Source organism: Vidua macroura, chromosome 9, assembly GCF_024509145.1.
Source record: "Vidua macroura isolate BioBank_ID:100142 chromosome 9, ASM2450914v1, whole genome shotgun sequence".
NCBI classification, from domain to species: domain Eukaryota; kingdom Metazoa; phylum Chordata; class Aves; order Passeriformes; family Viduidae; genus Vidua; species Vidua macroura.
In genome coordinates, this window is record NC_071579.1 from 10,502,688 (window position 1) to 10,518,468 (window position 15,781).

At 37.3% G+C, this 15,781-nt stretch overlaps 1 protein-coding gene across 1 annotated transcript in view; it reads left to right on the plus strand.

Annotated features, from left to right (window-relative positions):
• NEK7 (NIMA related kinase 7) overlaps positions 1-15,781 on the plus strand; it is a 68,957-nt gene that overhangs the window by 17,892 nt on the left and 35,284 nt on the right. Inside the window, 2 exon segments of the mRNA XM_053984948.1 lie at positions 9,075-9,137; positions 9,697-9,807. Of these exon segments, the coding sequence (XP_053840923.1) occupies positions 9,075-9,137; positions 9,697-9,807 (174 nt within the window).

Sequence of the window (15,781 nt, forward strand, 5' to 3'; positions counted from 1 at the left end):
AATAATACATCTGTGTGTGGGACTCTACATGGTAATTAAATGCAAGTGCACTGTGGGTCTAAGTGAATTTGGTCAAAACATTTTCTTGAGGAGCCTGACTGTTTTCAAGGTTCATGGTTTAGCCAGTAGTGAAACAGCAGTTGTCACAGAGGATGGAAGAGCAGCAGCTAATTAAGTTACTGTGGCCAAGAAACATTAAGCCTAGCACTTGTAAATTTTAACATAAGAAATGAACTAATTATTTGTTCAGATACTTTGCCTTGGCAATTAGCAATTTTTCAAGTGTTTAAATCAAAAGCAGCAGTTTAAATGGAAACGGCTTTTCAGACGGAAACATTTCCACTGTCACACAGGCAAAAGACAGCTATGCCTCTATCCAGTCTCATTTTCATTCTCTTTTTGTTTGGAGCTGCTCAGAGATGTTAGTTGTAAGACCATTACCCTCTGGATTTACTATGAAGGTTCTCTGACAACGTGTTTAATTTTGAAATGAAAACTGCAATTGGCATTTCACTTTTGATCTTGAGATAAGTTTAGTGTAATACTTGAAGGAGTCCTGCCATCAGATGTGAAAGGGTATTTTCACCTTTATAGGCTGCAAGACAATATGTGTAATATTCTGTAGATTGTTTTCATTGTTTTCTAGAGTTTCTGCATTTAATAGTTTTAGTTTTGCTGAGTTAAATGCATGCACTGTAAATTTCTCTGTCATATCTTGACTTGATGTTCCGTTTCTGTGATTTCCTGTGTGCTGCAGCACCAGGAGGCAGGGCTAGTCCTGGCAATCATAAAAAAGGAGACTTGGTTCCCCCTTCTGGGAAAACTGCCAGCTATATACTACTTCAAAAGCTGAAATATATTCTAAGAACTTTGATCAACAGTCTTAAAACATTAGGCTAATTCTTCCTTCATTTTCAGTGTGTGAGAAACCAAAAAGGTCAAATGTGACTTGAAATGCATGTCAATTAAGGTGGATGTGGAATGCCTGGGTACTTGAAGAAAGTCATAAAAGTCCAACCATGAAATTTTTATAACAGTGCTTGCATTAAGAATAGAGGCATTTTAGCATGTGTACTCCTAACAGCATTTCAAAAGTCAGTATGTGTAGCTGTATTCTCACAGCAGACTTCCCAGTTTGACAGAAGATTTTTTTCAATGTCTGAAGATGACATCATGCTGTCCATATGTAGGTGATGGTTTCTACAGCAGAAAAGCTTTCTTACTTAATTTTTATTTAATCCTTTAATAATTTTCTAAGAATATACTTGGTTGTTGGTAGGAAATAGTGTTAAAAAGTTGTGCCTTTCCCAAATGGCTTTATTATGGCAGGGTTCCAATTCTCTTTAAGTGTTCAACATAGGTTGTTGGTTTTCCAGTAGAAGTTATTACCTAGGGCACATGAGGAGGGGCTGTGTTCTGTGTAAAGTCACTTTCCTTGTGGAGGCTGGATGTGTGTAGGAGACTACTGTCTGAATGGAAAGTGAGACTTGCTTAACCTGGAAGGGGAAAAAATTCCTAAGCATATAATCACGGCTCAGAAGGCTTGTGGCAGCACAGGGTGTTTGGTACAGCCATTCCAGCCTGCATAGTTCATATCTAAAGCTGTTCTTTTTGGACTTTAGGATAGAAGACCATCTAAGTTGTTACTGTACTCCTGTGACCTCTCCTAAGATTGCCTAGAAATATTTTTGGTAAATATAGTCACAGTAGTTAATTTCACTATAAAATTTATTTTCATAGGTGTCTTTGTTAAGAAATAATTGCTTTTCAGAGGAGCTGAAAAATGAGTCTGCTCTATGATGGTGCTTCTTCCTTTTGATTTCAGTCATGTTTGATTTTATTCAAATTAAAATACTCCTTTTTTTCTGATGCCTTCTTAATGAAAGCTCACCACGGACAAAACAGGAGAAATGCTTCTTTCAGTTATGAGAAAGGGGCTTTATTTTCTCTCTTTTACACCTGTGCATGGATGTCACTCTCTACATTAAGACAGTGTCTTTAAATCCTCTACAATGTGTTAAGTAACATAACTGAGATCTGAACTTCTATTTTTCCATTATCTGCCCATTCTCATCTCACATCTTCTCACATCTTACATGCCCTCCTTCATCTCCAGTTTTGCAAGTCATGTCTGTGACATGTCATGCCCCCCCATTTCATTTTCCTGGCTGTGTTAGGTGTGTACCTGTTTCCTTTATGTGTCTTTGGTAATGGTACCCCGTGTGTGTCTCTGCTGTCAAGGGCTTAGAATGGGGCTTAGAATCCTTCAGTTATACTCTCTTGGAGTTGCAGGATCTCAGGCCGTTATTTGTTCCAAAAGGATTGCCAGTTTTGAGTTCTTATGAAGCTTTCCAACAAGAATGTTTATTTTTCGCTAGTAGAATTTTATTTGGCTGAGATATGTACAATATTGATAAATGTTATATTAATGTGTACAAAATGTATGTTTGTGGAATAAAATGTGAGCAGAAGCAAGCAGCAGTAAGATGCTGTGGGAGAAAGGACAAGCAGATGGTGACAGAAACCACTCTTCCTGAATTTGTAGTTGCTGCTGAGTCCAGATGACAGAAAGAAGTGTATTCTTGATTTGGTTTTATGAGAGTATGTAGCACAGTGAGAACTTTTTAAGGTGTTTTAATAGTAACTTAACCAGCAGAATTCACAAAATGGTATGTTGGGTCTTTTCTTCCTGTTGTACCCTTTGTACTTCATCCTCCCATGTTTGATTTGTTTTTTTTGTAATTAGGAAAGTAATAATTAGATTCTCTCTTTTACCAGCATGGAAGTATGTTTCTGAGATGCTGTTAAAATTTCACCTAAATAAAAACAGAAATAAAATCATATCTTCACTACTGAACTTCTACAAATGTCTAAACTATATTTTGAGTTAAAGAAGCATCAGAAGAGATCAACCCCAAGTAAACTATGACCATAGCAGTATAAATTGGAAAGCTTCTAGGTAAGTTTCTTAACAGCTGCTAAGTCTCAGATCCAAACTATGCTGCAAATGATGCCTGAGGAAGCAGCAGTGCCTCTCTGCTACTGCAGCTCTGCGTAACCCCTGCAGCAGAACACCTGGGGTACAGTGCAGTGGTCTGAGCAAGGACCACTCCAGGAGTCCCTTCCAAGGGCACAGTAAGCAATTGCTGGTAACAAATCATCTTTAAATGGCAAAAGAGTGGTAAATATCTAAGTTAGTGACTGTAAGGCTGGATGAGTTCACTTCAGGAGCTATCTTTTAAGGAAACCTTAGCCACTCAAAATTTCAAATATGTAAAGCTGCATATTTCAACAAAATTTCAGATTAATTGAATTTCTGCCTTACATTGTTCCATCTTTCTTTTCCTTTCATTCCAAAATTGGAAGCCCCATGTTAGAGATTCAGACAATGAATCCTTTTATCTAGGACGTACATTCATTATTCATTGTACATTGTCAGTGGATTGCTACTTCAGGCCTGAATTACAGTTAATTAATCTTAGAAAAGCACTTGTAATTTCACACTTTATGAAGCACTATTGTCTCAGCACAGCAGTGCTGTGGTGGCAAAATACTCTAATGCTTGTTGCTGTTCAGTATTGTATCTCTTAATATTTCTGTGCATTCGGGTCTTTATTTTGCTTATTTCTCTGGAGGTTTGTTACAGCAGTCATGCTTGTGATTTGGTTTGGGAATGCTTTTTGCTATTTTCATTGTATACAGAATTTCAAACAGAACAGACTTAGGTTTATCATTTAAATATATTGTTTTCAATTCTGAAAAGGAAAATCTGGAAAAGTGACTGTCTAGAGCAAGCGGAATCACATAGATTCCCAACTTAGCACTTCAGATGATTGTTTTGGTTGGTAGCTGATAATTGATCAGATACAGTCTGGACTTAGAAGCTAGGCCTTGATGTTCTCCATCAGGTGGTTCCATGTTTCTAAACCTTTTTGCTATGCCCATAGCTTTCTGGGGACATGTATATAAGAACTTCACTCAGGAAGTTAAACTCAAGTATTGCAACTCCTTTGTTTAGTTTATACATCTGCATAGGAACAATTTCCACTCTGAAGCTTATAACAGCTTAGAAAGTATTCTAAAAATACCAGTATCTCTTGACAGTACTTACAACTGACATTTCTGGAATGCTGAAAGAAAAAGGCTATAATCTATGCTCACATGAAGGTACTAGAGAAGAGACTGGATGCAAAGTTACCAGAGATCCCTTAGTTGCATAGCGCACAGAAATGTGATAACTATCAATATGTCTTTGTCCTTCTACTCTCCCTTTGTACACAGATGATTGTAGGATGAGATGAAAAACTGAGAGCTAAAAATGTTTATTTTACTTTATGTGTTTGCTAAGTGGGAAAAAACCTGCTAAGGGCTTTTAAAATGCTCCTTTAAATCTCTTCAGCTGTATTTGCCTAATTGTTTTAAGGAGTTTCACAGTAATTGCTAGCTAAGGTAAAAAGCTTATTACAATTAGACTTTTTTATTACACTCTTTATGAAAACTGTCACATCATAAAAATATTTATTGTTTGCTGCTTATTAGATTTTTAAAATACAATCATAATTAATTTTTAGAAGTGTTGATCTTATTATAGTCCTTGAAAATAGAAATTGGGTGGAAAGAATTAAAAGTTTAAATAAGAGTATATTGCACTGTGCAGTTTGTGCTGAGTGGAATTGGTGCTGACTGGAGAAGCTTACCTGCAAACTGAATTACCTTGTGATCCTGACCTCATAAGTGGAGTCAAGAATTCGAATTACTGTTAGTCTGATGAATACCCTAGCAGTCTAATCTAAATACAGCAGTTTTTATTGTTAGCCAGTTACAGTGGTGATAACACTTGTTTTCTAATTACTGCTTGTTTCCAATAACCGGTGTGTGGAGGGAGCGTCGTCAGTGACCTGAGCTCTGCTGGGAGGAGAATGCTGGTAGTGCCTTTGTGTGAGACTTTGCTGGGTGATTTCAAGCAGTCAGTTTGTGTTGATCCAAAAGCATATTGTTCAAGCCTATCCAAAAATCCAAAGTTTTTTTAGACTTTTGTTGTATCTGCCATAGTTTCCTTCAGGCCGTGCAGTTGCGCAGAGCCGAGCTGGATCTAAAAGCTGGTTAGACACAAGTCATTTGACTGCGATGACTTAGTTACAGCTAAGTCACTCAGCTGCAGGGCATGTGCTGCTACAGCTAAAACCAAGCTCAGAAAACAAGTGCAGTCCCAGAGAAGGCTGGACAAAAGGTTGCAAGTCCTTAGGCAGTGTGTGTCTGGGGTGGATGGGACCTGTGGCCTGCTGATGGCCGTGGGGGTACTGTCTGTGCAGTGTGGGTGTGAGGGAGATCTGTGTGCAGTGCTCATGCTGGAGCATAGGCTGACCTTTCAGCTGGGCTTGCTGAGTCACAGGAGCTGAAGGTGGAATTAATCCTCCTGCAAAGCTATAAACTGTTCCAGTCGTGATGGAAGGAGTGCCTCCGCAGTGTTACACTGCTGGCCAGTCTGCAGCAAGCCAGGGGCAAAGGGCAGCCTCTCCTGCTGAACAGACAGACCTTCAGAGTGCTGCCAGGTGCCCTGTGCAGTTCTGACAGGCACTTGAAAAAGGATGTTCTTCAAGTCTTTCATTGCCACCTCCATTTCTCAGGGTAGGACGTTCTTCAGTGTTGAGTCATCTGCTGGTGAAGGAAGCAGGGAGGTTTTTTCCTTGTGTTTGCAGTAACCTCCTTGTGTGATCTGATATGGCTTGTTACACTGGCATCCTCTGGTCTGAACTGCAGCAGTCTGGCAAAATAAAAAGATCATCTATTCAGAGAGAAAATCTCTGAAAGCTTTTTGCATCTGGTGTGATTCAGGGTTTTTTTTCAGAGGCCATGGGTTGAATGATATTTTCACCTTTTTTTTAGTTGTTTTTTTTTTTTACAGATCTTGATGGGGAAAGTTAATGTCTGTGAAACTGAAATTCTTGATTTCTGGGAAATGCTATTTATAATCTTTTTAGGTTAGATCTGGATCAAAATCTGAGAACCACAAGAATGCTAAACAGTAAATCTTAAGATTGTCTGTATTTGTGGTTGTCTTATCTAATCCATATCAGATAAGACTTATTTTTACTGCCTTGCTATATTTAATTTAGGTAATTTTTGAAATACTCAGTTTAACTGAAACTGTGACAAATTTGCAAAGATGCTTATGAAGTGCAACACAAGTAGAGGGAGTCATGTTTATAAAACTTAAGTCTGTCCTTGGGGAGAGCAGCTGCTTGATCTAGTGTATTCCATGCTGTTTAATAACAAATAAGAAGTATTGGAAATACTATCCAGAATGCACAAACAAAATTGTCTTTCTTTCCTATGCTTTGATTCTAGGTTTTTCACAGGCCGGGGTCTAGGGTTTTATTTTTGGTGTTTTGTTATTGCTCTTTGTGAGGTACTGATTTATGTCCCTAGCAGAGGCATAGCTTGTAAAAAACTTTTCTTGAAAAACCTGCTTGTTTAGGTGTGTAGGGAATTGTTCCTGGAATAGGTAAATCAGTGTGCCTCTTGGCATATTGGAACACACACGAACAGGTGCAAGCTGCTCTGTTTTGTCACACAATGAAGCTCATTTGATTTGAATCTTGAAACTGTATTTCTGGTCATTTTCCAAATCTTACAAGGAGAAGGTTTGTGTACAGTTTTTAGTCCAGAATTCTGTCCCCAGTTTTGATTTGATTTTCCAGGGTGTTTGAGTAGAATCTCTGTATGATTTATAAGGAATGATTTTATCTCACTGTTGTCTAGAACTCGGTGAAAATTGAAGCCTCAAGAGTACCTGTTCCCTTTTTTCCCTTGCTTCCTGGTAGAGTTTCATTGGTTGTTTTTGGGAGACGCTGTATAAAATTTTCCATTTTCTGGTCTCTCAAGTTATAAGGAAAAATATTTTATTTCATGCCTTCTCAGTATTTCCTCTGTTAATGTGTTACCTGTAATATTTAGGATTTTCTAAAATGTTTTCTGGGAAAATCATTAGACTCCCTCATGACTGTAGCAAACCCTAGGAATTTAATCTGTTGTTTGAATGAAAAAGCCTTGCTCTTTAATAATTCTAAGTGCAGATCTATAACAGATAAAGGTTATTTCATCTCCTTCACTAAGTTTCCAACTTGAACTCATAAGCTCTCTTCTGTGTTACTTACCTTTTAGTACTTGTGCCTTTAATTTCACATATAGTACTCTTTTGTTCTATTACATCTGAAATTGCTTTGTTTTTTAGTGTTAGCATTCCTTTCTTGTGACTTAACTTGCCTGAATAACTGCTTTTCACTCTGTTTCTTTCCCATCACCTTGGCATTAGTATACAAGTAATTGTGTGGTGGCTTACTCAGTTTCTTTCTTGTTCAGTAGTTTTGTTTTTGTCTTTCTTCTTTTCTACCCCTTTTCTTACTATCTGCAAGTCTGGTATTTGATTTTTTAAAAAATTTTTTAAATTATTTTTTATTTCCTTTCCTCAAAAAGTGAGTCTGGTATCCACTACAGGCTCTTCTTTCTGCTGCCAGCTCTGAGGACAGAAGATGGGGATGTGTGAAGAGAAGTAGTGGTTAGTCAAGAGCACGTGTGTGCTCTGGGAGGCCTGTGCTCCATACGTGAGGTTTCCAGACTTCTCCTCTCAGTTGCTTAAAGGAATGACAAACTCACTGTGCAGAGTGGTGTAGAAAATAAAGGTGAGGTTCAGCAAATCATATGCAGATTCCCTGATGTGTCTGAACCTCCCTGGGGAGAGGGAAAGAAGGTGTGATTGGTGTGAACAGTTAGGCAGTCAGTTTGAGATGACCTCTTTGCATTCATTCAGTACTGACACTGCTGTTAATCCATAGTTTTGTTTCTGGACTTAGTGGCAAGATATTAAATAGAAGTTGTCAGCTGTTGAACTTTTGGTTATTTTGAGCTTATGGAACCAGATGGCTGTGATCTTCACAGGACATAATACATCTTTTCTTGGTGACTGTCTGTCTAGAAACATGATGTGCATGAGGAGTTCTAACTAGAAAAGGTAATTTCATAAATGTTGTGGCAATGACTAAAGGTGAGGGTATCTCTTATTCTTATGGATAGTTCAAATATAATATGCAGACCACAAAGAAGTTGGAGATTTTTTTTTTTTTTTTTTTTTTTTTTTTTTGTTAAATTCAGAAAGTAATCACAAATGAGAGAGGAAGGATTCTTAGAGGAAGTAGCATTTTGGTCATTTTTAAGGGAAATAGCGTATGGAGGTGCACATTTGAGAAAGGAAAGTAAAAACCCAGAGGTGGTAAAAAGTGGAGTGAAAACAGACATTACATTAAATATAGATGTGTAGAATTTGGACAAAGACTCTAGTGGCAGAAAAAAGTACTTCAAACAAAAATTGAAATTAGTGAAGAGTAATTCTAATTCTCCAGGCTAGCTGGAGAAGGCAAAAATGAGATACATTGCAAAATAATTTGGAGTAGTTATGAAGTGGGGGAAAAAATGAAGAGCAGAGATATCTAATTGCAAAAGCCTATAAAATCAAGGTGACAGATGAGGGCTTAGAAAAAAGGGCTCTAATAAACAAATAGCATAACCCAAGTCACTTTGCTGGCCAAAGGGAAGGAAATGGGAGAGGAGTTGGAGGTGACAATGAAGTTCTGATCCTGAGAGTAAAATAATATGGATTATTTAGAATTGAAATGGAAGACTGTAGCAAGACTAAGGGGAAAAAAGGTATTCTCAGGACTAAGGAATCAGTTTGTGAAACAGGTTTGGCAGAATGGAATAGGAGCCTGAGATTTGAACCATTTATAAGGTGTGCTAAATTATTGCTGTGTGTTGGAGCAGATATGCAGAGGTGGCAATTAAGTCATTGGAAAGCTTGTACTTAAAATGGACTTGTTTCCTGTGAGGGAGCTAAAAGAATGGCCACAGTTCTTAATCAGTGCATCAGAGCATTAGGAATATTTCTTACTGTAATATTACATCTTGCCATGAAATGCATAATTCAGATTGCTTTATGGATGCTATGAAATAATGATAATGATTACTCAATTTACTATATTTTTATCACTTAATAAAAATGTTTTATCTCTTGTGCATAGATATTTGATTTAATGGATGCCAAAGCCCGTGCTGACTGCATCAAGGAAATAGATCTTCTTAAGGTAAAAGCTTTGTTTAGAAAATGTGCAGCCATCATCAAAAAATGTTTTTTTATAGACATAATTGAGGTGTCCACTGTTTTTTGTGTAGAGTTTTTAAAAGCCTCACTTTGAAGAATTTTGTGATCTTTATTACTTTAGAAGTTAATATTGACAAGTAAATCTGACAGAATAATGAGTAACACTTCTAGTAAAAGTTTCTGCCAAAATTAAAATATTTTGTCCTTTGTACAGTAAAATCCTGACTTCAAAAACTGATTTTGCTATTTACTTCAGAAATTGACTTTGCTGTTCCACATAAGTTTAGCATGCTGTTGGATATATACATTGAAGCAAAATTCCTCTAAAACTGCAGTGCCAGTCACCATGTAGATCCTAAAATGCCATCTTGTTCTTGCAAAGTATTTGTAAATGCTTCTTTCAGCATATACTTCTTCTAATTTGTATCATAGTGAAATAGATTTTAGTGGTTGTTTTGTTTGCCTAAATAAGAATGTTTGTTAGTCTTAAAGCATGTGGCATGCTCTACACTAAAACGTGAATTACTATTTTGCTTTCTTAGCAACTGAATCATCCAAATGTAATCAAATATTATGCCTCATTCATTGAAGACAATGAACTGAACATAGTGTTGGAATTAGCAGATGCTGGAGATCTGTCTAGAATGATAAAGGTAGGGATTACCTGTTTTTAAAAAAATAAAGAGCTTGTAATGTTCAACTTCAGCTTTTCATTCTGTGTGATCATTGGGTGAACTGCAGTGAAAATGTCAGGATCTGTAAAAAAAAGTAAGGTGTTTAGTCTGATCTTTTTTTTTTAGTGTATGGCAATATTGATGCTTATGTAAGTATTTTTAACACTTTGCTCAGAATGTAAGTGCAGACGGGGCCATAAGTAGACTGAAGTTCTATTAGCACTGGGGAGAAGAAAAAAAAGCCTGCAAGGAAAAGCACTGTCACCATTTAGAACAATCCATTTAAATGGCATTCTGGATATTTTGGCACAATTGTATTTTGTGTTCCACTATTCTATTATCACTAATAGCAGTAAAAGCAGAGAACTGCAGCCATACAGCAGAAGGGTCTTCTAGATCTTGAACTTGAACTGCTAAAAATATATTTCATATTTCTTTGAGATCACATGAAGTGAGTTTACTAATATGTGGTTGTGCATTATGGGTTAATTATTGGGGTTTTTTTTGTAATATTTAAATGCTTGTTTAGCTAATAAGAAAAATTTATCCAAGAGCCGTTGTATAAAAGTCTGTATTCTAAAACTTATATGAAGTTTGAACTGCCTTTTAAAATGTTTCTTTGTCATTTGACAACTACTTCCTCTTGTTCCCTTCCCTTTTTGCACTGTGTCTTGGGTCTAGTATGTCCTTTTAGCATTTTTCCTTGTGTGCACACCATCATTATTGCTGTCAACACAGCACAACACCACTTTGGGCACAAACAATGCCAGTCAATTAGTGTTCACTCAGCAGCACCAGGCACAGAACACAGTTGGGCTATTTTGCTTGGGACCTACATGAATAGAGAATGTTAATTTCTTCATTAATGACTTTCATGCTGATTTTTTTTTTTTTTTTTTTGAGCTTTTGAAGACTATTCCTTTCTAAATTGATAATTGTGAGGTAGGACAGTCAAAATTTAGTTCTAAGCAGGTTGACAGCATCTGTTAATATTTATAGCCAAATGTGATATTTTTCTTCATCTCATGAATTATTAATTCTGTGGGCTTACATTTCATAAAACATAAAGGAAGGTTTGTCTTTTCTTTTGAATGTTCAGTTTTGACACAACAGTTACTAATATGAGTACTCTGTGACAGATTGCCTTATGGCATGTCTGGTCTTATGACCCACTGAAGCTTTTTCTTTTTTCCCTTGCTTTTTTTTATTATTTAATTTTAAATCCAATGTGTGGCTTTTTCAGTGCAGTTGGCCTCATTACACCTTGTTCAAGTCGGTGGGTATTTCTTACAGGCTCGATCTTGGAGGCACTTTGTGATTGTCCTCTTAACACAGGGATCATGTTTAATGTAGCAAACTTAGATTGCTGTTTGATGTTAATGACAGCCTATCAGGCTATTATTAAATATGTATGAGGTGTCACAATGCACTGTCTTCATGCTGCTGGTGGAGGAAATGATTTGGTAGATTACTTTGACAATATGAGTTTAAGTGTGGGGCTCACTAGTCTTAAAAATGTATTTTAAAAATTGCCTGAAAAATAAGTGATATGTAGAAATATAGAATCTTCCTAGAAGAGTGGCTGCCTGTCACACTATTAAGGTAAATAACTATATTGTGTTATCAAGACAAATAAACTGCTTTGGTTTCCAGTGTTCTTGCTAGAATGTTGCTCTGAGTTGTTGGAGAATGTTGAGACACCCTCAGAACAGTGTTTGGGTACCAGGCTTGTGTGATTTGTAGAGGGGATCAAGGATGTTTCTGAAATTGTAAATGACCACAGCTTGAATGACACTAAAACCAATGTTAATGTGAGGGAAAACTACTTAATTAGTTTACTTAGGTATTTGTTATGACATTATTGGCACATCAGAGAATACTTACAAGGCTGCCTGCCTCACAGTGCACCTTAATGAATTCTTCAGTTCTTCCCTTAATGAACGACATCCTTACTGCCCCAGCTTTCATATCGTCCCTCTTGTCACCTGCAGATAATGCTCTCTTTGTCCCCATTGAGTAGACAACTGAGGAAAATCACTTGGTGCATTCAGATGTATTCTAATAGAATTCATAGAATCTGCTGTATGTCCAAAAAAAAGCAGCTGTGCATTGGCATTTCCATATCACATAATGAAAGCAGAGGCATTTTTTGTTCTCTCTGCCGCTGTGTTTATGTATGTACATACACAGATTTAATCCACTTTACCTTAATTATTTTTTTAATTATCTCTGTCACAGGGAGGTGTTTCAATGTAGCCTCCATTCTCAAAAGCAAGAGAGTTCAAAATTGAGGATTTCTTACTGTACAGCTTCTAATGGCCTGTTAGTCTTCTTAAATATGGCATATTGGCATATCAGTAAAACTGAGGGGGAAACGTTTGTGTTTTCACTCTCACTTGGTTTTGCACTGCAGGACCTTAGCACTGTGTAACCCCTCTGTGGGCATGGTGGAAGAAGAAAAAACTCTAGATTTTTTCTGCCAGTGAATTAGATTGCTGGATACTATTACCTCAAAGATACTACAAGTAAATCATTATTAACTATTGTGCTAAGTCCCGGTTGCTCATGGTCTGTTGTTTGTCTGTGGTCTCCTCTGCAGAACATGTGATAGTACTTGGCTGCCAAGGTTCAGGGTAGTTCATGAGAACCGGTGTTACCTCATAATACAACCTCCTTCTGCAATACAATAATATGTTGTAAGGCAAGTTTGAGGCTTGGTCCCTCTTCTTGTTAGTCATGCTTCTCCTCTGCCACAAACAGTGACAAAGTGAAAATTTTCTGTGGATTTTTTAGTTTGTTTTCTTGTTTTCAAGCAGCAGTTGATATATTTGATAAAGAAATTGCCACAGATAAAGAAGAATCTACTAATCAAATGAAGAAAATACATTATAATAATTCAGTAAAAAGAGCTAGTTCATAAAGTCTGTCCTAAAGATGTTGGAGCAAGAGAACTTGAATTGTTGTGCACAATAATTATTGTAGGATTTAACGTTAAATATAAAATTACTAGGCTTGCAAGAAGGGATGTTATCAAGGCAGTAAAATTCTGGAGTTTTTTTAACTCAGCAATAAACTTCAAAGTCTATTTAATTTCTGCAGTTATTTTTAGTTTTTAGGTTCTTCTGGCTTCTTAGTGCACAAAAAATATTGCAGACTTCAAACTGAATATGTCATACAGATCTTAAGGAAGTTAATCATGTTTTGGAAACAAGCATAAAACCTTTCATCTGAAAAGTTGAAAATATGCATGCAGCCTTCTCAAGATAGATGGAAAATAACTTCTACAAAATGTTACCTAGGCACTTCAGCCACTTCTCAGACAGTACTTTTTGTGTGTATTTTTTCAACTTTAAATAAATATAAACATACTGTAATTAGCTAGGTAAAATAGCAAGTATTTTAAAACATCTGTATGAAATTCCTATTGATATCTCCAGTTTCTATAGCTAGGACCAGTGAATTCTTTATCCTTGAACTTGTTTTTTATAGGATAGTCCAAATACAGGAATAGTCACTTCTTTCCAAGTAACTGATGCAGATCTAAATTGTTCCTTGCAGGAGCTGGAGCTCTGTTCAGACTTGTTTGAAATCTCATAGATTCTAATTTCAATGTTTCATTAGTGGTGGATATTTTGGGCTTCACTGTATGAAACTGCATCAGGCAATTTCTCCTCCTCACATGGTCTGGAATGGATCCCCTGCTTCCCATGCCAAAGTGTATTAGCTCTGGAGTCTGAGACTTCTTTGCAGCACTTTGGGATTGGCTAGCTTACCTGTGTAAGGGCTAGCTAGCTGCCCTGGGTGCTTCAGAGCCCATAATTGCCCATTCTCTCTGCACTGAAGCTGGTTGTGTTGCTGGGAATGGAGAAATGTCACTTGGTTTTTTCCAACTGTTTTCTGGTGGATCGTTGTCCTGGGATTGTGCTAGAAATGTAGAGATGCTTTTGCAGAAAGTAGATTTTATGATAAGCATTGATAGTACATGGTTGCTATAGTTTGACTGTTTAATTGCAATAGCAGTAATTTTCTTTTGTTGTAATATTTGCAAGAATTTTGGGAGTATGAAGTTAAGGAAGCATCTATGTAGGGAAGAGGTGCAGTGTCAGAATTTAGCAGGCCAGGTGTTCAGTTTTGCATGCCCTTTCCAGGATTTTGGGAAGCCTTCAGCTATTGATTGAGGGTTATTGTTTGGTTATCTGTATTTTTATTATCCAAAACATTGATCTAAAACTTTAGCAGTTGTAGGAGATAGCTGGTGTTCCTGTTTGGAAAGCTGGTGGAAAAAATGATGTTTTCTGTGTATTTTGAATGGCAGTGTTGCAGAAGCTGTTTTCTGCCATGCACACACATGTCCAGCAGGACTAACTGCTTGCTCCTGGGATTGCCAGATATTTAGTTGTGTGAGAATGTTTTCGGTTTGTCAAAATATAGCAATTCCCTACCAAAATGTTGCATGCCAATGCTTCATTATAATATCTTGCAACCATTGAATCTGAAATACTCTAAGCCCCTTTGTGCCTTGAAACAGATGTAGAACTCAGGGGATTTTTGTTACAGTAATGGCTGTGAAAATTTACTTAAATTTCAATTCCTCTAACATATGTGCTTAACAGAAATTGCTGGAGCATAATTCCAGAAGTGGAGAATTTCTGTACATGTAGAGCTGTGTGAACCTGCTGTCTGTAGGTGCTGACACGACCTGAGTGACTGTCAGTGCTTCGAGCTGCAGTTGGATGGGTGACTGAAGTGGCTTTGCCAGAAATAGCTTTTTCTAGATGCTTTGGATGGGCTGAAGCTTTTTTGTGTCTCAAGGGTGTTTATTCTTTCTAACAACCCGGGAGAGGGAGTAAAATGGGATGAATGTGGAGAAGACAGGAGACAAAGCAGACTGAGGAGTAGGCTGGGACAAGTAGCTGAGTGATCCTTAGGCACAGAGAGAGGATCTGACTGGGAAGAAGGAAGACAAACACACCTGTGCTGGCTGGCTGGCAGTGTTTGAGAGAAGGCAGACAGGGAATTTATGCCACTGGGAATAGAGACTGAGGAGTGTAAGAGAATAAGAGTAGTGTATTGGGAAATTGTGAAATGGGATTACCAATACTGGACATGGGGACAGGGAGGTTGGAGAAGAGCTGATGTGTTGTCAGAGAATGGGACAGATGGAGCAAGGATCCTTGAGACTGCAGGGAGACAGCCTGGATGGGCTAAGTCAGACTGGCTGGGAACAGGATGGGATGTGACTGTTAAGGGTGGACTTACTCTGTGTGGAAATGGTTGCAGCTGTGCTGCCTTCTTTGCTGCAATGGTCATTTACTAGGCAGGGAATCTGAAAGACAAAGGTTTTGTGATTAGTATAATTCAAGGTTTTTCCAAACACCATCCTTACTTGTTCTTTTCCTAAGGGATACTGAATAAACTACTGCTTTTTGGGGATAATTCTAATTGCTTATTTTGTATTTCTGACATTTAAGGCAAAACTCTGGGTCTTGATTAGTAGAAGTATTGAGCATTCACAGCTTCATTCTGAGTGGAAACTGTGCTTTGAAGATGAACTGTTTCATAAAGCTATGTATGTTGAGAAGGAGGTGCTTAAATTGGTGCCAGAATTAATTAACACTTTTGATCTCTATTCTTGGCCCACATTCTAATCTATAAAATGGGGATATTACTACCTCATCATTTCTAAGGCCATTTGTGAAGATATTTTATTAATTTGATATTCCAACAATGCAGACTAGGAAACTGTATCCCTCCCTGAAACTTATATTTAATAACAGGTTATGAATAGTGCACAATAAACAAAGCCTAGAGACATTTTCAAACTGCTCATTAGCTGAGTGTCATGAATGAATGAGTAAAGGGTCTTCCAACATAAAGAAAACAGAACTGAAAATTGCATGCACACACTCTCAAGGGGGACAAATTATGGTGGCTCTAATTCTGAGATTTTTCT